At 47.0% G+C, this 25,314-nt stretch overlaps 1 protein-coding gene across 1 annotated transcript; it reads left to right on the top strand.

The window, feature by feature from the left end:
* Positions 1 to 1,047: 1,047 nt before the first annotated feature.
* On the top strand, positions 1,048 to 24,315 carry SIRT3 (sirtuin 3). The gene is made up of 7 exons (XM_055415093.2): positions 1,048 to 1,174; positions 8,232 to 8,417; positions 8,507 to 8,739; positions 11,519 to 11,619; positions 21,159 to 21,320; positions 22,466 to 22,675; positions 24,178 to 24,315. The coding sequence occupies exons 1-7, from the start codon at positions 1,092 to 1,094 to the stop codon at positions 24,199 to 24,201; spliced, it is 999 nt and encodes a 332-aa protein (XP_055271068.1). The 5' UTR covers positions 1,048 to 1,091; the 3' UTR covers positions 24,202 to 24,315.
* The last annotated feature ends 999 nt before the right edge of the window (positions 24,316 to 25,314 follow it).

Here is a 25,314-nt window from a genome sequence, read left to right as displayed (position 1 = left end):
TGGACCCAGTTCTCTCCAGGGTTTGTAACGGATTTCCTCTCGAAGCTGGCTGTGCTACTGAGGCATTGAAGAGTACGGGCGCCTAGGTCGAGCTGGCTTTGTGACCCAATGTTCTCGATTCAAGTGGGGTTAACAATACCACCTTCCTAGTAGTGGCTTGCGAGGACTAAGTATAAATATGATGCCTGGCCACAAAAAGCGCTCCCAAAAGTGTTAGTTATCGCCTCCACCTCAACAGAAAAAAGGTGAGAGTGAGGGTAGGGAAATGCAGGTTCCAGGTTTGGTCTTGGGAACTAGAGGCGGGAACTCAACAGAATAGGAAACCGCCCCCACCCGACGTCCACCTCCACCTGGGCTGCTGGGACTGGGAAAGAGAACATGCTGCTGCTGCTAAGTCACTTCAGTCGTGTCCAACTCTGTGTGACCCCACAGACGGAAGCCCACCAGGCTCCCCCATCCCTGGGATTCTCCAGGCAAGAACACTGGAGTGGGTTGCCATTTCCTTCTCCAGTGTGTGAAAGTGAAAAGTGAAAGTGAAGTGTCGCTCAGTCGTGTCCGACCCTTAGCGACCCCATGGACTGCAGCCTAGCAGACTCCTCCATCCACGAGGCTAGGGTAGAGGCTCGCGAAGATCTGGCGAAGGTGCGCTTGGAGGGGCGGGACCAGCAAAGACGCACAGGGGCGGGGAAAGAGCGTGAGGCTACGGTGAGGGCGCGCTGTCGGGGGGCGGGGCGCGCTGTCGGGGGGCGGGGCGCGCCGTCGGGGGGCGGGGCGCGCTGTCGAGGGCGGGGCGCGGGGCGCGCTGTCGGGGGTGGGGCGCGCCGTCGGGGGCGGGGCGCTCTCGAGGGCGGGGTCCGCTGTCGGGGGGCGGGGCGCGGGGCGCGCTGTCGGGGGGCGGGGCGCGGGGCGCGCTGTCGGGGGCGGGGCGCGCTGTCGAGGGCGGGGCGCGGGGCGCGCTGTCGGGGGCGGGGCGCGCTGTCGGGGGCGGGGCGCGCTGTCGAGGGCGGGGCGCGCTGTCGAGGGCGGGGCGCGGGGCGCACGTCGGGGGCGGGGCGCGCCTGGGCACCTGACGTTGCGCGCTGCGGAGGAACATGGCGCTGTTTCGTGGTTCAGCTGCTTCAGCCCTGAGGTTCTGGGGTCTGCGAGGGACGCGGGTGTGGACCCGCTGGCCTCGGTTCGTTCCGGGCGGGGGCGGCTGCGGTGCCGGGCGGGGCCCAGGGAAGAGACCGACCCCCTCAGGCGAGCGGGGATGCCAGCGGGACGATTGGAGAACCTGACAATGGCCAGTCCCTGCTCTGGCGGCGCTGAAGGGCGCTCTGGAGTCCCGGACGGCAGCGGTTTCTCGTCTCTTCCCAGGGGTATTTCGGACGTGTGTAAACAACACTTAATGTTCATTCTTGACATCCGGCCCCCGTTTTATATTCTGTTCTGTACCTCTCCTTTTTTTTTTTTTCCCACTTAACGTGTTTTGGAGTTACTTCCATTCTAAATTTAAATGCTTTCTCAGTCTTTTATGCTGATCTGTAGAATTCCGTTCTTTGGACTTTTCATACTTGATTTAAACAGTCTCCTGTTGAAAATGTTTCTAATCTTTAGTTATTACAAATAGTGATGTGTTGAATAACCTTGTTCGTACTCCACCTTTTGGGTAAATCTCTAGTAGTGGAGCTCCTGTGTCTACATTTTATTGCCCCACATAAACGTCGTGCAGTTAATACTCCCACCAGCATGTGTTCATCCCTTTACTCAGGTTCATACGCAGTAATTGCACATTTTGAATCCTTGTCTAGAAATCGGACGCACAAGTGGAAAAATCTTAAGACCATAGTTGTGACTCACAGTTGTTAGGGAACCAACTTCATGCTCAATAATGGACAAATATTTAAGTAAATAATGGCACACTCACTTAATGCCTTCTTACACAACTACCAAAAATACTGGAGTTTGATAAAGAGATACCAAGGAGAAGTCTTTCTTTCATCCAAGAAACTTTTGTTGGACTTGTCATCTATCAGGCTGTTCTAGGTGCAGTGATGGAACAGGGGTCAAATTTTTGCCTCCATGGAGCTTATTTCAGTTTCAGAATCTGCAGGCAGTTGTGTGGGTAGGGCATGGCTAAATAGTGACCTTGCTGTTACTGCTAAGTCACTTCAGTCATGTCCGACTCTGTGCGACCCCACTGACGGCAGCCCACCAGGCTCCCCCGTCCCTGGGATTCTCCAGGCAAGAACACTGGAGTGGGTTGCCATTTCCTTCTCCAAAATAGTGACCTTATCAATCAGTAAATCCTTGCTACCACTTGTGGCCCAAACTGGAGGCATGAAGGTACCTGTGAGGAGCAGTTTGCTTGCATAGGCTGTGTACAATTTGGAATTTCTGCCTTTCGAGCTTGTATCTTAGGGGCTCCTGTTTGAAAGGGTCCTTTGTCTCCATTTCCCAAGCAGCGTCTGTGCTTGCTCTTCAGCTTACCCCTACTCTCAGTAAATCTCATTCCATGTAGCATTTACTTTAAGTCATACACCTTCAGTATTTTCTAGATGTTTGGTAAAATTCAGTCCGTGTGTTTTTCAGTGATAGACGTTTTACTTGTGTAAATGAGAAGTACACATTAAGTATCCTGAGTAATACCTTGCACTCGAGTATAGGCACTCGCCAGTGGGTTTTATTTCAGTACCAGCGAGCAACTTTTCAGTTTTCCACAGACACCAGCCGGATGTCAAATGTAACTGAATTCTGACTCTGTCAGTCTGGAGACAGCACCAGATTCTGCAGGTTAAGGGCTCAGTTCCATAGGACTGATCACTTACTGATCGGTCCGCTTGTGCTTCTGACCAACTGACTACAGATCAGAGCTTCCCGTGACCCCCTCCTCTGATGTGATTAATTTACTAGAGCCACTCACAGAGTTCGAGAAGCCGGTTTACTTAGTAGATTGCTAGTTTATTATAAAGGTTATTAAAAAGTATGAATGAACAACCAGATGAAGAGATGCCTAGGGTGAGGTTTGGGAGAGTTCCAAGTGCAGGAGCTTCTGTCCCTGTGGAGTTTGGGGCTTGGCATGTGGAAGCTTTCTGAACCTCTTGCTTTTGAGTTTTCATGGAGATTCCAACCCTCTAATTGTGGTTGGCTTCCCTGGCAACCATACCCCATCTCTAGGGGATTTCCAATAATCATCTCATTAACATAAACTCAGTGTAGTTGTAAGAGTCTTGTTATGAATAACAGGACACCCATTTCACTTCACAGCTCAGGGATTTCAGGGCCTGAGGCCAAAAGACCAAATACCATAACAAAAGGTGTTCCCATTGCTCTTAGGAAATTCTAAGGGTTCTGGGACTAAGACTGAAAATATATATTGTTCAGTTCAGTTCAGTCGCTCAGTCGTGTCCGACTCTTCGCGACCCCATGAATCACAGTACGCCAGGCCTCCCTGTCCATCACCAACTCCCGGAGTTCACTCAAACTCATGTCCATCGAGTCGGTGATGCCATCCAGCCATCTCATTCTCTGTTGTCCCCTTCTCCTCCCGCCCCCAATCCTTCCCAGCATCAGAGTCTTTTCCAGCGAGTCAACTCGTCGCATGAGGTGGCCAAAGTATTGGAGTTTCAGCTTTAACATCAGTCCTTCCAATGAACACCCAGGACTGATCTCCTTTAGAATGGACTGGTTGGATCTCCTTGCAGTCCAAGGGACTCTCAAGAGTCTTCTCCAGCACCACAGTTCAAAAGCATCAATTCTTCGGCGATGAGCTTTCTTCACAGTCCAACTCTCACATCCATACATGACCACTGGAAAAACCACAGCCTTGACTAGACGGACCTTTGCTGGCAAAGTAATATCTCTGCTTTTTGATATGTTATCTAGATTGATCATAACTTTCCTTCCAAGGAGTAAGCGTCTTTAATTTCATGGCTGCAGTCAGCATCTGCAGTGATTTTGGAGCCCAAAAAAATAAAGTCTGACAGATATAGTCAAAGCTATGGTTTTTCCAGTAGTCATATATGGATGTGAGAGTTGGACTATAAAGAATGCTGAGTGCCGAAGAATTGATGTTTTTGAACTGTTTTGGAGAAGATTCTTGAGCGTCCCTTGGACTGCAAGGAGATTCAAAGAGTCAATCCTGAAGGAAGTCAGTCCTGAATATTCATTGGAAGGACTGATGCTGAAGCTGAAACTCCAATACTTTGGCCACCTGATGTGAAGAACTGACTCACTGGAAAAGTTTGATGCTGGGAAATATTGAAGGCAGGACTAGAAGGGGTAGACAGAGGATAAGATGATTGGATGGCGTCACTGACTTGATGGACATGAGTTTGAGCAAGCCCTGGGAATTGGTGATGAACAGGGAAGCCTGGTGTGGTGCAGTCCTTGGGGTTGCAAAGAGTCAGACACGACTGAGCGACTGAACTGAACTGAATATATATATAATTCTAAATCACAATATCATAACTTTCCTCTCATTCCTTTTGGATTTCTCATAATTTGCAATTAGAAGGAGCACAGAAATGTTTGGTTGAGGACCTTAGGTGAGCAGATGTTCTTGGCGCTGTGTGCAGTGGACACTTAATAGCTGTGGTTGTAGCCAGAGCCATCTTTTTCCTTCCTAACTGTATGGTTTTCACGGGAAGACCCCCTTTGGAGGTTTCATTGACGTGCACTCAGGAGATCTGCCTTGTCTGGTGCTTTATGGAAGATTGGGTGGAGGAGAACTTTCTGTAGAATCTGTGGGCATCTCTGGAAGAGCATGGGGAGGAGTGGGAAAGCATTGTTTCCCTGCTGTATTTCCTGTACTTTCTGCTAGGAGGTTTACAGCTGTGGATTTTTTCAAAAGACGGTTGGAATCATCTCTGGCTCCCTTGCTTTTGGCTTTGGCAGCCAAGGCTCAGGGTGCTTGAGTGACTTAATGAGGCAGTGGTGACTAGGGCTCTGACTCCCCTTTTGGTGCCCTCAGCCCTGCCTTCCCTTGCCAGTTCCTCTCTCATTACATACTTTTCTGAGGCCTGTTCTTTGGAAAACCAAGATGATGGTTTGTCAGGAGAGGCATCCCAAGTGGACTGAGTGGCCAGTGAGCTCCTGAGTTGCACCTGAGAGTGGACGGTGAGAGGCAGCTGTGCAGTTACCTCGGGAGGGGAGGGGCAACAGTTGCACTGTCATTGACCTGAGAGTGGACTGTGAGAGGCAGCTGTGCAGCGTTACCCTGGGAGGGGAGGGGCGACATGCACCCTGAAGTGCAGGGGAGTGAGTACCGTCACCCTTCAGAGGAGGGCGAAGGTGACTTCTTCCTGGGTTGGGCAGTGGCTTCATGAAGGAGGTGGCCTTGACTCTGGGAGCCTCTAGACATGCTGAGGGGTAAAAAAGGTCTTTTCCGGTAAAGGAACTGGGTTTAGAGTGAGTTCAGGAACCAGGAAAGGAGAGGTCTATGAGAGGGAGTAGTGGGCCTGAAACTGTCACTGGGGCGGGGTGTGTGGTGCTAAGATGCTCTGGTGCTGTGGGGTCCGAGGGCATCAGGGGGAACCTCAGCAGCAGGGTGTAAGCAGGTGAGTGTGCAGATTGTGCAGGGACAAAAGGAAAACCAGAGACAACGGGCAAACAGAGTGAGCTAGGACCACACTCCTGGAAGATCAGCTTGGATTGTCCTGACCTGTATCTGAAGGTGTGCTTTTAGGGTGCTTATTTCTTGCCTGTATCACAATGAGTAAAATAAATGCTCTGTTTTCTCTTTTTGTGTCTGTATTCACTTTAGATTTATCAATCATTTGGGGTGGGTTTCCGTTTCAGTCCATTTAATCTCTTCCTGTCAGGGTGGAGGGGTCTATACCGAGGGCCAGAGTCCTAGCTGTGGGTCATCAGGGCCTTCTGGAAGATGGGCGTGGGGGCTGCCAGCCTTGGGGTGAAAGGCAGATGCTCTGTGCGGTGGGGCTGGCCGTCTTGAACTCTGGACAGGTTGCCAGCATGCTCCCAGCAGGTGATGAAGTTGTGTAGCTCAGGGCGATGCGGGGTGAGGCCCTGAGCGCAGACAGGAAGTCCAGAGCCTTCAGGCCCACGCTGGGCTCTGCCGGTGTGCCCGTGGCTGCAGACTTGCTTCAGGTGGACGCATTCAGGTGCTTCTGTTGTGCAGTTTGTGTTGTCTTCCTCTTCTTTCTGGTGCTTCCTGGTTGTGGCCTCTTACTGAGTCCCGATGCCTCTCTGAAGCCTGTGGCATCTTTATTGTGTGACTTGCTCTTTTTTTCTTGTGGAAGACCATCTCATACTCTAAACAGTTAGTATTGTGAGTGTCTCAGCTCCTGGCTTCTGCAGGTGACCTGAGACTCCTGGAGTTTTGCAGGGTGACCCCCAGCTCCAGTCGGCTCCTGCCTTGCCTGGGTTGTGCCATATGTTTGGCTGCTATTGGCTGCGAACGTAGAAGATGGAGTCTCTGCAGCAGTTTGAATCCCTCGGTGTCAGGATATGAGTGTTTCTTTTCGGAATGGTGTCTTGAACCTACTTAATTAACATCCTGTTAATATTTGGCAAAGATGCGTACAATAAAGGACAGAAATGGTATGGACCTATCAGAAAATATTAAGAAAAGGTGGCAAGAATACACAGAAGAACTATACAAAAAAAGATCTTCAGGACCTAGATAACCACGATGGTGTGATCACTCACCTAGAACCAGACATCTTGGAATGTGAAGTCAAGTGGGCCTTAGGAAGCATCACTATGAACACAGCTAGTGGTAGGCGATGGAATTCCAGTGGAACTATTTCAGATCCTGAAAGATGATGCTGTGAAAGTGCTGCACTCAATATGTCAGCAAATTTGGAAAACTCAACAGTGGCCACAGGACTGGAAAAGGTCAGTTTTCATTCCAATCCCAAAGAAAGGCAATGCCAGAGAATGTTCAAACTACTGTACAGTTGCACCCATCTCACATGCTAGCAAAGGAATGCTCAAAATTCTCCAAGCCAGGCTTCACCAGTACATGAAATGTGAACTTCTAGATGTTCAAGCTGGATTTAGAGAAGGCAGAGGAATCAGAAATCAAATTGGTTTCATCATCGAAAAAGCAAGAGAGTTCCAGAAAAACATTTCAGTTCAGTTCAGTTCAGTCGCTCAGTCATGTCCGACTCTTTGCGACCCCATGAATCACAGCACGCCAGGCCTCCCTGTCCATCACCAACTCCCGGAGTTCACTCAAACTCATGTCCATCGAGTCGGTGATGCCATCCAGCCGTCTCATTCTCTGTCGTCCCCTTCTCCTCCCGCCCCCAATCCTTCCCAGCATCAGAGTCTTTTCCAGTGAGTCAACTCGTCGCATGAGGTGGCCAAAGTAATGCTAAAGCTGACCAACCTAGACGGCATATTAAAAAGCAGAGATGTTACTTGGCCGACAAAGGTCTGTCTAGTCAAAGCTATGGTTTTTCCAGTAGTCATGTTTGGATGTGAGAGTTGGACTATAAAGAAAGCTGAGTGCCAAAGAATCGATGCTTTTGAACTGTGGTGTTGGAGAAGACTCTTGAGAGTCCCTTGGACTGCAAAGAGATCCAGCCAATTCAATCCTAAAGGAAATCAGTCCTGAATATTCATTGGAAGGGGTGATGCTGTAGCTGAAACTCCAATACTTTGGCCACCTGATGCGAAGAACTGACTCATTTGGAACGACCCTGATGCTGGGAAAGATTGAAGGCGGATGGGGAAGGGGACGACAGAGGATGAGATGGTTGGATGGCATCACCGACTCTATGGACATGAGTTTGAGCAAGCTTCAGGAGTTGGTGATGAACAGGGAAGCCTGGTGTGCTGCAGTCGATGGGGTCGCAAAAAGTCAGACGCAAATAAGCGACTGAACTGAACTGAATATTTGGCATAAAGTCTGAATTTTAATTTGCTTTAAATGTCACTGAGTATTTGTCACACCCTTTTTATGTTACGGTGTATGGCTCTGCAGAGAGCATCCTCAGGCGCTCTTGGCTGTAGCTTGTGTCTTCACTAGCTTTTGATAACAGGAATTGTGAAATGATACTTTCCTGAATTGCACAGTTCCCATTAAGTTGAAATTTTTGCTCCCAAATACATCTTGACCTCAGAGTTTATGTTTTATCCCGTGATAAGAGAGATGGTTGTTTGTGGGGCGGGAAGGAAGTGCAGTCATTCTTAGTGGTGGGATTGGGGGAACGCAGACATTGCTCGTTCTTGCTGGCAACAGCTTGATTATCATCGGTTACCTGGCTGCTCTCCTTTTCTATCAGTATTACAGGTGGAGGATGGCCCTCTTGCTTTGCTGGTGCCTCAAGTGACACTGGAGGTGGAGGCCACAGTCAGAAGAAGTTTCTCCTGCAGGACATTGCTGAGATGATTAAGACCAGAGCCTGCCAGAGGGTGGTGGTCATGGTGGGGGCCGGCATCAGCACACCCAGCGGCATCCCAGACTTCAGGTGCCTTGCACTCCCAGAGCTCGTTCCACAGCTCCCTCCACTCCCTGCTGTCTCTTGAAGGGTTCAGAGCCTCTCGCTTCTTTCTGCAGGTCTCCAGGGGTCGGCTACTACAGCACCCTCCAGCAGTACAAGCTCCCCTATCCTGAGGCCATTTTTGAGCTCTCATTTTTCTTTCATGACCCCAAGCCATTTTTCACTTTCGCCAAGAAGCTGTACCCTGGGAACTATAGGCCTAATGCCACTCACTACTTCCTCCGGTTGCTACATGAGAAGGGGCTGCTTCTGCGGCTCTACACACAGAACATCGACGGGCTTGAGAGAGGTGAGCCTCAGTCCTGTTTCATACCTTTTCGCTCCTGCAGGGAAGGCTCAGGTGCCTGTTTTAGGTAGGGCTGAGGCCTCGTGCTTATTCCCCATGCTCGTGGCTGATTTTGACCCAAGAAGTTTTGCCATCATCTCCAGCAAAAATGTCCTCTTTGTGTTTTAAGTACCACTGTTAGGATCTCATTGATGGACCCTTGTCTAGGTTGTGAGTTTGGGATAGAGCTAAAGTTGACATTGGGAGCTTCTGGTTTTGCTGATCTGATGGTTTTCTTTTTTCAAGTTTTCATTATGGAATTTTTTGAGCACACAGAAGAATGTGATGAACCCTCATGTCCTCATCATTGCATTGCGGCGTCCTGTTCAACCTGTGTCCTACCCCCATCTTCCCTCACCCCTGAGGATTTTGAAGCAAATCCCTCTCATCATAAATTTAAACTATAAATCCAGCAATGGAGATCTTTAGAAGGTAAAGACTTCTAAAACACAGCTGTGATATCATTATCACAGAAAGAAATCACTGAGTTCCTTAATATCAAATTCAGTGTGGTGATTTCTTGACTGTACCTAGATGGTGCACGCACAGTGACTCGTGTGTCATGCTGACCTCTGGCCGTGCACTCTGGAGAAGCAGTTGCTGGGCCTTTTCTTTTCTGCAGGTGCTGACAGGCAGCTCTTAGCAAGCCAGCAGCAGCTCAGCCAGGCTACAGATGTCTTGTGAATGGAAAAAAGGAGCTGTCTCAACTCCAGGAAAATGTTTACTTGCTAAAAGGACTCTACAACTTGGAACCACATAGGCAGTAGTGAATACCCCATGGGGATGATCTCTTTCCTGGAAATGCAGCAGGGCAGCCTTGTGGGAAGTGGGAGTGTGTGGCTGTGACCTTTACATGTGTAGAGTGAGGACGGTGGGGAACACGGCAGCAGGGACCAGGTCTTCACACCCATGGCCTCCCAAAGCTCATGGCGGTAACAGAACTTGCACGATAAGTAACCTTTTGTTTGTTTTTCCACAGGTTTTTGGAAATGTATTTATATTAGCAATATTTTCTTAATCTTGGGGTCTGTAGCATAGAAAATGTTTTTCTTGGTATTAGATATAATTTGATCTAGACTTATGTCAGATGTTTTTTCTACGGTGTTTTCACAGGCTTTGTTTTGTTTTTCTTTTGCTATTCATTAATTAAAACAAATTTCCATACATTAACATGAATCAGCCATAGGTATATGTGTCTCCTCCCTCTTGAACCTCCCTCCCATCTGCTACCCCGTAGGCTGTCACAGAGCCGCAGCGTGAGCTCCCTGAGTCATACAGCAAACCCCCACTGGCTGTCTGTGTACATGAGCAGTGTCCATGTCTCCATGCTCCTCTCCATTCGTCCCATCCTCTCCCCCTCTCACCCCGTGTCCGCAAGTCTGTCCTTTATGTCTGCATCTCCACTGCCGCCCTGCAGATAGATGCATCAGTACCATCTTTCTGGAGTCTATATACATGCGTTAATATGCGATATTTGTTTTTCTCTTTCTGACTTACTTCAGTCTGTGTAATAGACTCTAGGTTCATCCCCCTCATTAGCACTGACTCAGACGCATTCCTTTTTATAGCTAACACTCCACTGCATGGATGTACCACAGCTGCTTCACCCATTCGTCTGTCAATGGGCATCTGGGTCGCTTCCATGTCCTGCTGCTGCTGCTGCTAAGTCACTTCAGTCGTGTCCGACTCTGTGTGACCCCATAGACGGAAGCCCACCAGGCTCCCCCGTCCCTGGGATTCTCCAGGCAAGAACACTGGAGTGGGTTGCCATTTCCTTCTCCAATGTGTGAAAGTGAAAAGTGAAAGTGAAGTCGCTCAGTCGTGTCCGACCCTTAGCGACCCCACGGACTGCAGCCTACCAGGCTCCTCCATCCATGGGATTTTCTAGGCAAGAGTACTGGAGTGGCTTGCCATTGCCTTCTCCGTTCCATGACCTAGCTATCTGTAGATGGCGGTGTGGTGGGCAGTGAGGTACTTGTGTCTTTTTTGGTTATAGTTTTCTCAGAGTCTATGCCCAGTAGTGGGACTGTTGGGTCATATGGTAGTTTTATTCATTTTTTTTTTTTTTAGAAATTTCCATATTGTTTTCCACAGTGGCTGTATCAATGTACATTCCCACCAACTGTGTAAGAGGGTTCCCTTTCCCCCACACCCTCTCCAGCATTTATTGTTTGTAGATTTTTTGATGATGGCCATCCTGACTAGTGTGAGGTGGTATCTCATTGTAGTTTGGTTTGTATTTTTCAGTAGTGAGCGATCCTGAGTATCTTTTCATGGGCTTCCCTGGTGGCTCAGATGGTGAAGGATCTGCCTGCCACGCAGGAGACTGGGTTTGACCCTTGAGTTGGGACAATCCCCTGGAGAAGGGAACAGCGACCCACTCCAGTGTTCTTGCCTGGGAAATCCAGTGGACAGAGAGGTGCCTGGTGGGCTATAGTCCATAAGGTTGCAAAAAGTGCCAGACACAACTGAGCAACACACACACACACAGTTATGAGCTACGTTGTTAATTTTTTCCATGTGCTATTAGACAGGCTTTGTTTTAACTGTGATTTGGCTCCTTGTCAGAGCCTCATCACTGAGCTTATTCTGATCAGCGGGGTTTTGTCTGTGGGTTATAGAGGCAAGGTTTCCATGGAGGGCTACGGCTCCTCCTGGGGGCCTGCCATGCCCAGAGGTGACACTGAGGGGCTTGTGTGCCTACCCCAGAGGCAGCAGCACTTAGCTTCAGTTTGAATTTCAGCATCTGGCATTCCTGACTCAAAGCTTGTTGAAGCTCATGGATCCCTTGCCTCTGCCACCTGCACCATCTGCCGAAGACCCTATCCAGGGGAGGACTTCTGGGTAAGTTGTCACAGAGAGTTCTTTTCCTCTGTACTTCTCACTGGGAGTAATCTGGAGAAGTGGTATTTTATAAGCATTGTATTGAAAGGACAACAGGACAGTAATACTATGAAAATGATTTTAATTTAAATTTCTTTAATTTAAAATAAAAAATTAATATTTACTTGTCAAAATTAAGGGAGTACAGACAACAAGGATTTACTGTACAGCACAGGGAACTATATTTAGTATCTTTAATAATAACCTATAAGGGGAAAGAATAAAAAAAGAATGTACACCCATATATATGTATAGCCGAATTGCTTTGTTATACGCATGAAACTAATGCAATATAGTAAATCAGCTGTACTTCAATATTTTCTTTTGATGTGCAAGTCCTAACTGCCAGTATCTATAAATATAAACTTATTGGGCCATAGGATATTTGCAGATTAAAAAAATTAAGGAAATACAAACTATGTAGGGAAAAATGAATCTGTCTTCTGCCAGTTCCTGTAGCCCATTTGATATGTGTATGTATATACAAACATATATGCACATTTCTATGTACCTACACCCACACACAATTAGTTTTTTCCATTAAGGGGATAACTAATATTCACATTGCTTTGTCCCTGAGCAAAATTTCATAGATATCTTGTGTCAGTAACTACAGCTCTGCTTACTGTTTTTAGTTAACTATGGAGCATTGCTATTGTTCATTTGCTATGTCGTGTCTGACTCTGTGATACCATGGACTGCAGCACGCCAGGATTCCCTGTCCTTCACTACCTCCCAGAGTTTGCTCAAACTCATGTCCCTTGAGTCAGTGATGCCATCCAACCGTCTCATCCTCTGTTGCCCCTTCTTCTCCTGCCATCAATCTTTCCCAGCCTCAGGGTCTTTTCTAATGAGTCAGTTCTTCACATCAGGTGGCCAAAGTATTAGAGCTTCAGCTTAGCATCAGTCCTTCCAATGACTATTCAGGGTTGATTTCCTTTAGGATTGACTGGTTTGATCTCCTTGCTGTCCAAGAGATGCTCAAGAGTCTTGTTTAGCACCACAGTTTGAAAGCATCAGTTCTTCAGAGCTCAGCCTTCTTTATGGTCCAACTCTCACATCTGTACATGACTACTGGAAAAACCATAGCTTTGACTATATTGACTTTTGTTGGCAAAGTGATGTCTCTGCTTTTTAATACGCTGTTTAGGTTTTTCATAGCTTTTCTTCCAAGGAGCAAGTGTCTTTTAATTTCATGGCTACAGTCACTGTCCACAGTGACTTTTGAGCTTAAGAAAATAAAGTCTGTCACTGTTCCATTTTGTTCACCATCTATTTGCCATAAAGTGATGGGACTAGATGCCATGATCTTAGTTTTCTGAATGTTGAGTTTTAAGTCAGCTTTTTCACAATACACAGCCTTGATGTCCTCCTTTCCCAATTTTGAACCAGTCCATTGTTCCACGTATGGTTCAGAGTGTTGCTTCTTGACCTGCATATGGGTTTCTCAGGAGGTAAGTAAGGTGGTCTGATATCCCCATCTCTTTAAGAATTTTCCACCGTTTGTTGTGATCCATATAGTCAAAGGCTTTAGTGTGGTCAATTAAACAGAAGTAGATGTTGTTGGCAATTTGATCTCTGGTTCCTTTGCCTTTTCTAAATCCAGTTTATACATCTGGAATTTCTTGGTTCACGTATTATTGCAGCCTAACTTGAAGGATTTTGAGCATTACTTTGCTGGCATGTGAAATGAGCGCCATTGTACAGTAATTTGAGCATTCTTTGGCAAAGCATTTCTTTGGGATTGGAATGAAAACTTATCTTTTCCAGTCCTGTGGCCACTGATGAGTTTTCCAAATCTGGCATCTTGAGTCTGGCTAACGTTTTGTCAATTTTGTTTATCTTCTCAAGGAACCAGCTTTTAGTTTTACTAATTTTTACTATTTTTTCTTTCATTTATTTGATTTATTTCCTTGTACTAATTTTTTTTTGTTCTTCTTTTTCCAGTTGTTTTAGGTGTAAAGTTAGCTTGTCTATTCGATGTTTTTCTTGTTTCTTAGAGGTAGGATTGTATTGCTATAAACTTCCCTCTTAGAACTGCTTTTGCTGTATTCCACAGGCTTTGAGTTGTTGTGTTTTCATGGTCATTTGTTTCCGGAAGGTTTCTGATTTCCCTTCTGATTTCTTCAGGACCTGCTGGTCATTTAGAGACGCGTTGTTTAACCTCCGTGGGTTTGTGTTCCTTACAGGTTTTTTCTTGTAATTGACATCTACTCTCACAGCCTTGCGGTCGGATATGATTTCAGTTTTCTTAAGTTTACTGAGATTTGATTTGTGACCCAAGATATGGTCTATCCTGGAGAATGTTCCTTGTGCACTTGAGAAGTAGGTGTATTCTTCTGCATTTGGATGGAGTGTCTTGAAGATGTCAGTGAGATCCATCTCATCTAATGGATCCTTTAAGACCTGTGTTTCCTTATTAATTTTCTGTTTTGATGATCTGTCCACTGGCGTGAGTGGGGTGTCAAAGTCTCCTGCTATAGTGTTACTGTAAGTTTCTGCTTTTATGTCTGCTAGTGTTTGTCTTATGTATTGAGGTGCTCCTGTGTTGGGTACATCAGTTCAGTTCAAATTGTTATATCTTCCTCTTGGATCGATCCCTTGATCATTATGTAATGTCCTTCCTTATCTCTTGTAGTCTTCTTTATTTTAAGGTCTGTTTTGTCTGTTAGGAGGATTGCTACTCCAGGTTTCTTTTGCTTCTCATTTGCATGGAACATATTTTTCAATCCTCTCACTTTGAGTCTGTGTGTGTCTTTGGGTCTGAAGGGGGTCTCTTGTAGACAGCATGTATATGGGTCTTGTTTTTGTACCCATTTTCCATCCTCTCACTTTGAGTCTGTGTGTCTTTAGGTCTGAAGGGGATTTCTTGTAGACAGCATGTATAGGGTCTTGTTTTTGTATGGGACTCTTTGTGCCTCTTGGACTTGATTGACTATTTCCTTTTCCATGTTGTGGAAATTTTCAACTATAATCTCTTCAAAAACTTTCTCATAGCCTTTCTTTTTCTCTTCTTCTTCTGGGACCCCTATGATTTGAATGTTGGCGGAGAAGGCAATGGCAAGCCACTCCAGTACTCTCGCCTAGAAAATCCCATGGATGGAGGAGCCTGGTAGGCTGCAGTCCGTGGGGTCACTAAGGGTCAGACACGACTGAGCGACTTCACTTTCACTTTTCACTTTCCACTTTCACACACTGGAGAAGGAAATGGCAACCCACTCCAGTGTTCTTGCCTGGAGAAACCCAGGGACAGGGGAGCCTGGTGGGCTTCCGTCTATGGGGTCACACAGAGTCGGGCACGACTGAAGTGACTTAGCAGCAGCAGCAGTAGCAGCACTTGATATTGTCCCAGAGTCTCTGAGACTGTCGTCAGTTGTTTTCATTCTTTTTACTTTATTCTGCTCTTCAGAAGTTACTTCCACCATTTTATCTTCCAGCTCACTGATTCATTCTTCTGCTTCAGATATTCTGCTATTGATTCCTTCCAGAGAAATGGTGTTGTTTGTTCCTGTATGTTTATTCTTTAATTCTTCTAGGTCTTTGTTAATGGATTGTTGCATTTTCTCCATTTTGTTTTCAGGGTTTTTGATCATCTTTGCTATAATTATTCTGAATTCTCTTTCAGGTAGTTTGCCTGTCCCCTCTTCGTTTATTTGGACGTCTGTGTTTCTAGTTTGTTCCTTCATCTGTGTAGTATTTCACTGCCTTTTCATTATTTTCTTTTAACTTACTGTGTTTGAAGTCTCCTTTCCCCCAGGCTTCAGTGTTGAATTCTTTCTTCCTTTTGGTTTCTGCTCTGTAAGGCTGGTCCGGTGGTTTGTGTGAGCTTCATATAGGGTGAGATTTGTGATGAGTTTTTTCTGTTTGTTTTTCCTCGATGGGCAAGGCTGAGTGGGGCGGTAACCCTGTCTGCTGATGACTGGGTTTGTATTTTTGCTTTGTTTGTTGTTTAATTGAGGCGTCCTGCACAGGGTGCTACTGGTGGTTGGGTGATGCTGGGTCTTGTATTCGGGCGGTTTCCTTTGTGTGAGTTCTCACTATCTGAAACTCCCTGGGGTTAGTCCCCTGTTAGTCTAGCGTCTTGGAGTCAGTGTTCCCACTCCAGAGGCTCAGGGCTTGGTCTTCAGTGCCATCTCAGAGAGGGCCTGGATGGAGGAGGACCGGCAGCCCAAAGCCCAGGGGCTTGTGACACACGATCTGGGGAGAGTTCCCGCGTGGATGCTGGAGGACCTCACCCAGTGGCCTGGGCTAAGGGCAGGCAAACACCGTGTCTCCTCTCCTCTAGACAGTGTGAGCATTCTCCAAGTGTGAGCACCAGACCTGCAGCCTTGGGCTCCTGTGAGCACGTGTTCTGGCATCCCTGTGTCGTATTTTAGATTCCACATACAAGTGATGTCATATGGTACTCATTTTTCTCTGTCTGACTTCGCTTAGTATTATAATCTCTAGGTCCATCCGTGTTGCTGCAAATGGCATTATTTAATTTTTTTTAATGGCTGAGTAATATACCATCGTGTATATATATACCATATATTTTTAATCTTAGAATGTTTTTTTTTTTTTAAGCAGAGTAAGGTAGAGTGGAAAATCTTAAATAAAGCTGAAACTGAAATAATGACATGGCACAGAATCCTGTCTTTTTTTAATTGAGGTGAATTCACATAACATAAAATTAACCATTTTAAAGTGTACACTTTATTGGTATTTAGTATTTTCACTGTATTGTGCAACCACCACCTCTATCTAATTCCAGAGTATTTTCATCACCCCATAGGAAAATCCTGTATCCAGTAATCAGTCAAGCTTAATTCCCTCCCTGATCCCAAGCCCTTAGCAACCACAGATCTTTATTATTATTATTTTATTGAAGTATAGTCAAACAGTTAATTCTAAAGGAAATCAACCCTAAATAGTCATTGGAAGGATGGATGCTGATTCTGCAACTCCAATACTTTGGCCACCTGATACATGAAGGGCCAACTCATTGGAAAAGACCCTGATGCTGGGAAAGACTGGGGGCAGGAGGAGAAGGGGGCGACAGGATGAGATGGTTGGATGGCATCACCGACTCAATGAACATGAGTTTGTGCAAACCCCAGGAGATAGTGAGGGACAGGGAAGCCTGGTGTGCTGCAGTCCATGGGGTTGCAAAGAGTTGGATACAACTTAGTGAGCGAACAATGAACAACAGTAGTTGATTTACAGTGCCGTATTAGTTTCAAGTGTACAGCAGAGTGATTCAGTTATAGATCCTTCTTCAGATTCTTTTCCCATAGAGGTTGTCACAGATTACTGAGTTGAGTCCCCTGTGGTATAAGCAGGTCCTTGCTGGTTATCTGTTTTATGTTTTATACTTAGTAGTGTGTGTGTGTTAAGATCCCGATTCAGTCCTGCCTACCACAGCTCCCCTTTGGTAACCATAAACTTGTTTTTGAGATCTGTGAGTCTTTTTTGTTTTGCACGTAAGTTCACTCGTCTCATGTGAAAATTAGATTCCATCTGAGCGACGCTGTCTGTGTCTGACTTGGCATGAGAATCTCTGGGCTCACCTGTGCTGCTGCCGGTGTCGTTTGGTTTCGTTTTGACGGTTGGGCTCCAGTCCGTTGTGTGCCTGCGCCACATCTTCTTTGTCCATTCTGTCAGCGTGCCAGTGCTCCATTTAGACCGGCAGTCATGACTGTGCCTTTTCCAGAGTGCCATAGAGTTGGGAAATACAGCATGCAGCCTTTCTCGTTGACTTCTTTCACTTAGTATTATGCATTTAAGGTTCCCCCATGTCTTTTCATGGCCTGATAGCTGGTTTGTTTTTTATTTTTTTTGAGACTGAGTTGAAATATTTGGCTTAAAGCTCAACGTTCAGAAAACTAAGATCATGGCATCTGGTCCCATCACTTCATGGGAAATAGATGGGGAAACAGTGTAAACAGTGTCAGACTTTATTTTTTTGGGCTACAAAACACTGCAGATGGTGATTGCAGCCATGAAATTAAAAGACGCTTACTCCTTGGAAGGAAAGTTATGACCAACCTAGATACCATATTTAAAAGCAGAGACATTACTTTGCCAATAAAGGTTTGTCTAGTCAAGGCTCTGGTTTTTCCAGTGGTCATGTGTGGATGTGAGTTGGACAGTGAAGAAAGCTGAGCGGTGAAGAATTGATGCTTTTGAACTGTGGTGTTGGAGAAGACTCTTGAGAGTCCCTTGGACTGCAAGGAGATCCAACCAGTCCATCCTAAAGGAGACCAGTCCTGGGTGTTCATTGGAAGGACTGATGCTGAAGCTGAAACTCCAATACTTTGGCCACCTCATGTGGAGTTGACTCATTGGAAAAGACCCTAATGCTGGGAAGGATTGGGGGCAGAAGGAGAAGGGGACGACAGGATGAGATGGCTGGATGGCATCACCAACTCGATGGACATGGGTTTGGGTAGACTCCTTGAGTTGGTGATGGACAGGGAGGCCTGGTGTGCTGCAATTCATGGGGTCACAAAGAGTTGGACACGACTGAGCGACTGAACTGAACTGAATTGAATATTCCATTGTCTGGATGTATCACAGTTTGTTTATCCATTCACCTACTAAAGGACACCTTGGTTGCTTCCAGGTTCTGGTAATTATGAGTAAAGTTGTTACAAACATCCACATACAGGTTTTTATGTGGATCTGTTTTCAACTCCTTTGGGTAAATACCAAGGAATGTGATTGCAGACCCTATGGTGAGACTGTTTGGTCTGTGCCTCCCAAAGCGGCTGCCGCATTTTACATTTCTAGCCACAGTGAGTGTGAGTTCCTGCTGCTCTGCACCGACACTTGGTGTTGGTTTTGGCCGTTCTTGTAGGTGGGTAGTGGTACCTCATTGTTTTAATTTGCAGTTTCCTAGTGACATATAATGTAGAACTTGTTTCTTATACTCATTTGCCATCTGTGTCTTCTTTGGTGAGGTCTTGGGCCCATTTTTAAATTGAGTTGCGTGTTTTCTTATTGCTGAGCTTTAAGAATTCTTTGCATTATCAGATCTGTCTTTTGCAAGTATTCTCTCCTAGTCTGTGACTTCTCTCATCCTCCTGACACTGCCTTTCACAGAGGAGAAGGCTTTCGTTTTAATGAAGTCTGATGTATCATATTTTTCTTTCAGTGATCATCTTTTTCCATATTGTATCGACTAGTCTAAGTCCTTTGCTTTCTATATAAACTTTAGAGTCACTGTTTTGCTGTTTTCCGATCACTGAAAAACTTGTCTTTGGAGTTTTGCACTTTACTGTGCTTTGTCTCCGTATTGCTGTTGTTCGGTCCCGCAGTTGTGTCTGACTCTTCGTGACCCTATGGACTTTGGTAGAGCTTTCTGAATCTGCAGATTGATATCTTTTTCATTTTTGCTTAAAACCCAAACCCTCAGTCATGGTAATTCCTCTGGACAGTGGCTGCCCCACCCATGTGTACCTTGTATTCCCTCTTTGGACCTTGGGTTAAACACCTCTGAGATTGGCTCACGCTCTGCCCAGAACCCTTGGCTGCTCTTCTCCACATCCTGTCTCGTTCCCCTGGGTGCTGCATTCTGAGTCTTCCTCCTGATCTACTTTCCAGTTTATTGATACACTGTTCTTCCATAAAGCCCCTCCACTGAGCTTTAATTTTCAGTACTCTACGAAAGAGGAGAGTGAAAAGGTTGGCTTGAAGCTCAACATTCAGAAAACAAAGATCATGGCATCTGGTCCCATCACTTCATGGGAAATAGATGGAAAAACAGTGGAAACAGTGTCAGACTTTATTTTTTTGGGCTACAAAATCACTGCAGATGCTGATTGCAGCCATGAAATTAAAAGACGCTTACTCCTTAGAAGGAAAGTTATGACCAACCTTGATAATATATTAAAAAGCAGAGACATTACTTTGCCAACAAAGGTCCGTCTGGTCAAGGCTATGGTTTTTCCCATGGTCATGTATGGATGTGAGAGTTGGACTGTGAAGAAAGCTGATCACCAAAGAATTGATGCTTTTGAACTGTGGTGCTGGAGAAGACTCTTGAGAGTCCCTTATACCTCAAGGAGATCCAACCAGTCCATTCTAAGGGAAATCGATCCTGGGTGTTCATTGGAAGGACTGATGCTAAAGCTGAAACTGCAGTACTTTGGCCACCTCATGTGACGAGTTGACTCACTGGAAAAGACTCTGATGCTGGGAAAGGTTGGGGGTGGGAGGAGAAGGGGACGACAGAGAATGAGATGGCTGGATGGCATCACCGACTCTGTGGACATGAGTTTGAGTGAACTCCGGGAGTTGGCGATGGACAGGGAAGCCTGGCGTGCTGTGATTCATGGGGTCGCGGAGAGTCGGACACGACTGAGTGACTGAACTGAACTGAACTTTTTATTACTTCAAGTCCTACCTGGTTCCTTTCCAAATCCACTGCAATACTTTGTATAGCTTTTTATCTCCAACAAGTATTTCAAACCTGTCCTTAAAAAATTTAAGCGTAATACAATTTTTATCTGGCTCTGCTAATATCTAAAGTCTTTGAATAGTCCGTCTCTTTTGTCTGTTGTTTCTGCTGCTCCTTACTGGGTTCAGCCTGCAAAAACAAATTTGCATTAGGTGTAAAGGTTTACCTTAGAAGGCAAGTGTCTTTTCCCTTAGTTTCCTCTTCTGATGTCTAGCCCAAGCATGAACAAGTGTAGCAGGATATAATGACTCACATCTGCTTCACCTTGGCCTGCAAGTGGGAGGTCTGCGGATAGTGTTGTGAGTCAACTCCAGCCAGTGAGTTCAAACTGACCTGAATGTCTTCAGGGCTAAGGTCATGTCAGGATCACTTCAGCTAAAATCAGGGACAAATTTATACTGTTGTTTTCATTGAATAACGTTGTAATAACGTTACAATAACCTGTTGTAAGCCAGATGCCTACAGAGTACTGCTGAGGACTATCTAATTAGTACAGTTGACTTTGAACATGGGTTTGAACTGTGTGGATCCACTCATACGTGTTTTTAAGAAAATAACTGTGAACTCTGGGACTATATGATCCACAGCTGGTTGAATCAATCTCAGATACAGAACCACAGATATGGAGGAACCATGTGTACAGAGGGCTTAACCTAAATTTTGTGCAGATTTCAATTGTGCAAAGGATTGTTGCCTCCGACCCCTGTGTTGTTTGAGGGTCAGCTCGGTTTCCTCACCACCTGAATCTCTCTGATAAGCACTCCTGGTGCAGAGCATAGTGTTCAGTGTGTCAGATGTCATGTAGTGTCCAAGATCTGCTTTCAAATACTGCAACCTCAAAAAAAATACTGCCATCTCCCCAGATTCTGGGGGCTATATGAAATAAAGCTGGCAGAGTGTTAATAACTGCTGCTGAAGCTGCGTTCTTCATACACAGGGGCTTCACTGTGCTACTGTCTCAGCTGTTGGGACTGTTTGACACTTTCTCAGTAAGAAGTTGGTTTTGCCTTTCTAAGTGTGCTGTATGGCTCCCTTGGACCACTCTCTCCCTGTCACCCAGGCCGACGTGATGGTGGACAGGGTCCCCCGCTGCCCCGTCTGCTCTGGCGTCACGAAGCCTGACATCGTGTTCTTTGGGGAGCCGCTGCCCACTAGGTTCCTGCTGCATCTGGCTGACTTCCCCATGGCAGACCTGCTGCTCATCCTTGGGACCTCCCTGGAGGTTTGTCAGCAGGCCTAGTGGTGCACAGATGTGTGGGGAGGAGGCTCGCGAGACAAGGCAGAGGAAGTGAGGGCCGGTGGGACACTCTGGGGCCTTCCCTTTGGAATATGAGTGGATTCAACATGTGAGGAAGCAGTGGTGTTCCAGGCTGAGAGCAGCAGTCTGCGTGGGAGGACGGGGAGAAAGAAGGTGTCCAGAGTGTGGGTGGGCACAACGCGTGAGGGCAAAGGAGATGTCAGGCAGGAGCAGGCTTCCCAGGTCGCATCTATCACAGAGACCGATTTTCTGTAGAAGCAGTGAAACCAGGGGTGTATCTGGTCATCTGTGGGAACAGGATGAATTGAGCACGTGTCCAGGAGGCTGAGCATAGTCAGACTTGGGGACTGAGAGATGGCAGAGGGGAGGAGGGCTGGACTTACAGCCTGGCGTCTCTTCGAGCACTGAAGAGGGAGATGCCTGTCTCTCCTGTGGGAGGTCAGGGCCTTTGCTGAGGAGTCTGGATTGGGGTTGCCAAATCCAGTTCTGACACACGCTTGAGGTGCTTGGGAGATGCATCTGGACTGGATGTTCGGGAAGCTTCTAAAGGCTGTGATGAGACCCTGAAGGTACTGTGCCTGGCTGGATTCAGGCACCACGGGGGCAGAGGGGCCAGGAAGACCTGGCTTCCAGCCAGAGACCCAGAGCTGTGTGTGTCTTCCCCAAGTTTGCCAGGCCCTGTTGTAGCGAGTGCATTGGGAGCCCCTCATTGGTGGTCCCTCTGAGGAGTTGGGCACTTGCCCTCAGGGAGCAGGAACAGATAGATGAGCTGTCACGTCAGTGGTGAGCTGGGAGAAGACAGTGTGTGGATGGGGAGGGCAGGTGAGATGGTGTGGATGAACTTCAGCAGGGAGACCCGCAGGAGCCAGGAGAGGCAGAAGAGAAAGGGGTGTGGATAAGAGGGAGGCTCAAGGGAGGGGGACGCAAGGGTGCTGAGACCAAGCAACAGGAGCACTGCTGCAGAACTGTAGCAGGTGCTGGGTCTTCTCCATTTCCAAGGTCTCACCTCGGTCAGTCTGTACCTCCAGGGCCTCAGGGACTGTGGCACAAAGGTCCTGAGGGCCTGGAAAAGTGAGCACCCAGCTCCTCATGTTTGGGCAATTTTTCAGGTGGAACCTTTTGCCAGCTTGTCCGATGCTGTGCGGAGCTCGGTGCCCCGACTGCTCATCAACCGGGACTTGGTGGGGTCCTTGGCTAGGAATCCTCGGGGCAGGGATGTGGTCCAGCTTGGGGATGTGGTCCACGGTGTGAAAAGGCTGGTGGAGCTTCTTGGCTGGACAGACGACATCCAGGACCTTATCCAGAGGGAAACTGGAAAGGTATGGCCTGCCGCGCAGTCACAGGAGGGGTCTCTTCTGCTTCGGGGTCTGGTTGACCTGGAGCAGAGCCCTGTTTGGCTAACACTGTAACAGTAACAGGTAATATTGGTGTTAACTCTGCACCAGGCACTGTCCGGGCTGTCTGTGTGCTTATTAACGGGGTGCTGTGATTCTTATTCCCTCCGTTTAGACATAAAGAAACTGCCACCTTGTGCCTGCTCTAGTGGCAGATGAGGGTCCAGGCCCACGGTGCTGTTGTTCTACAGTCATCACATTTCAGCTCTTTGTACCCTAAACTGAAGGACCACCACACAGCTAGCTTCAGGCTAAGATGTGGTTCTGAAGTTCTCTGAACCAGTGTGGGATGATGCTTTTAGGACAGTGTGAGAGCCATTGACTTATCTACTGGCGGTAGAAAGCCAGAGCCTTCATTGCTCTAGATGTCAAACCTCCAAGTGAAGTTTCCCACAAGAATCAGCTAGCATGGATAGCTTTCATGTGAGAGGTTATTTTCTCCAGGGGGCAGCATTAAACGTTTGAAGTCCGTCTCTCAAGAGGATCGTTTACAATTACAGCCAGGTGTAACACTGCCCAAAGTGGACTTCACCAGAATGCTCATGTTCTTGTCTTTGGAAACCTCCATACCTTTGGCTTTGCCTGCCTTTGGGCTTTAGCACCATGGGTCACCCCTTTCATCTCCACTGGCAAAAGCCCTCAGCCTCTGGCTATAGGCTATTTTCTTACCAATTTGGACCAAAGTGAGAATAGAGGCTTTTTAAGGCTATGAGAACTTGCAGTTATCTTGTTTTCATGGAGTTAGACATCATTGCCCTTCAACCCAGAGTCCGGCTCTTAGGGATAAGCTAAAGGGTGGTGTCATTTCTCAACTCATCGGAGGAAGTAAAGACCAAGTGTCTGTCACATTGCTGTGTTAACTAATGAAGTCCAGCTAACACGATGTTCTCACTTTGCATCTGCAGAGGAACAGCAGCAGATGCCTCACTCATAGGGGGGTAGAGGTCTTGGTCACATCCACTTGGCAGCTCACACAGGAGCCTTTCCTTACCTAGGGACTGCCTTCCTGCTTTCATATAATCACAAGTCAAGTAGATGCTATGGGTTTTTGCAATTATTCCTACAGGATTTGACCTGAACCATTTTCTAGTTCGAGAGGAATTTGTGTAGTGTGTTACGATTTTAGCGGTTTGTTTAAAAGGGTTGCTGCCCAAGAGTAAACACTAAGGGGTGAATGGAAGTGAAAGCTGGATCACTTTTCCAAATAGTGAATGTTCTTGAGCACGTGAGCCTCAGTATGTCTATATTGGTTACTTAAGCAAAGCCCTTTTAGCCACCCAGTTTTGCCCAGCCCTGCTTGGCATCATCTTAACTTGGTTGAATAGCACTTGTAGACAGAAAAGCTTCCCTTTTATGAAAGTTTTGATTCCAGGCCCTCACATGTGCCCAGTGTGTTTTCAGTAACCGATTTCCTCTTTGTGTTCCAGTTTGATGGCTGGGACAGACTGTGAGGAATGCCTCTCACGCCAGAGGTTACTTGGGAGTCACTGCCCATTTCTGATGAAGACTTCTGCCTGAAGAACAGCTCGGGCACGTTTACAAATTCTGGCTGAACCAGAACACGCAACCCGAGGCTGCCCCTGGAGTGTCTTACTGGGTCGTAAACCCTGTGCACTCAGGGTCACTCGTCACAGATGTGAAGGCGCTGCCTGGGCTGACTTTGCTGTTTAACTCTTTACTCTGCTGAAGCTCTTAATGTCAAAAGCTTTCTTCTGATGGTGAATCTCTTGAATTCAGACTGCCTAGAACCCCAAGTTCGGAGAAGGCAATGGCAAGTCACTCCAGTACTCTTGCCTAGAAAATCGCATGGACAGGGGAGCCTGGTGGGCTGCAGTCCATGGGGTCGCTACTAGTCGGACACGACTGAGCGACTTCACTTTCAGTTTTCACTTTCACACATTGGAGAAGGAAATGGCAACCCACTCCAGTGTTCTTGCCTGGAGAATCCCAGGGACGGGGGAGCCTGGTTGGCTGCCGTCTATGGGGTCACACAGAGTCGGACACGACTGAAGTGACTTAGCAGCAGCAGAACCCCAAGTTGGAGTCCATTTGAAGGGCAGTATCAACATCTGTCCACCTGGGGTGAGCAGCCCCAGCCACCTCCCAGGAGTGGGTCTGGGTTCCAGGTAATGCACTAGTCTTCTAGCACCCTGGCCTCTTTAGTAGGCTTATTTTTAGTCTGTCCTTCTTTTCTGGCATGAAATAAATTTTAATATAGAAACTGGGCATCCCTTCATTTTTGTCACGTAAAAGGAATAGGAATGTGGAAACCTGGAGGTGTGGGTGTTTCTCCTCTACTGACTGAGAACATTTGTCCCTGAATTCATCCACAGGCCCTTCAGAGCACCCAACACACCCTTGTCCCTGATGCCTTTCACATCAGCCCCAGAAACACACGTTTCAGACCATTCTAGCATCATTCCCCCCCGCAACCAGGTTTTCTTCCATTAATGCTGCTTGAATTAATCTCTAAGACAGAAGGCACTGCTCACTTCTTAACAGCCACACTGCTGTTTGGGCAGAACCTACTGGGATCGTCCTGCTTTGGCACAGGCCCTGTCTGG

This window comes from Moschus berezovskii, chromosome 25 (genome assembly GCF_049115385.1).
Source record: "Moschus berezovskii isolate FMDL1 chromosome 25, NW_MosBer_1.0, whole genome shotgun sequence".
Lineage (NCBI taxonomy): Eukaryota > Metazoa > Chordata > Mammalia > Artiodactyla > Moschidae > Moschus > Moschus berezovskii.
The sequence above is the reverse complement of the archived record's forward strand: the minus strand, read 5'-3'. Positions and strand labels throughout refer to the sequence as shown.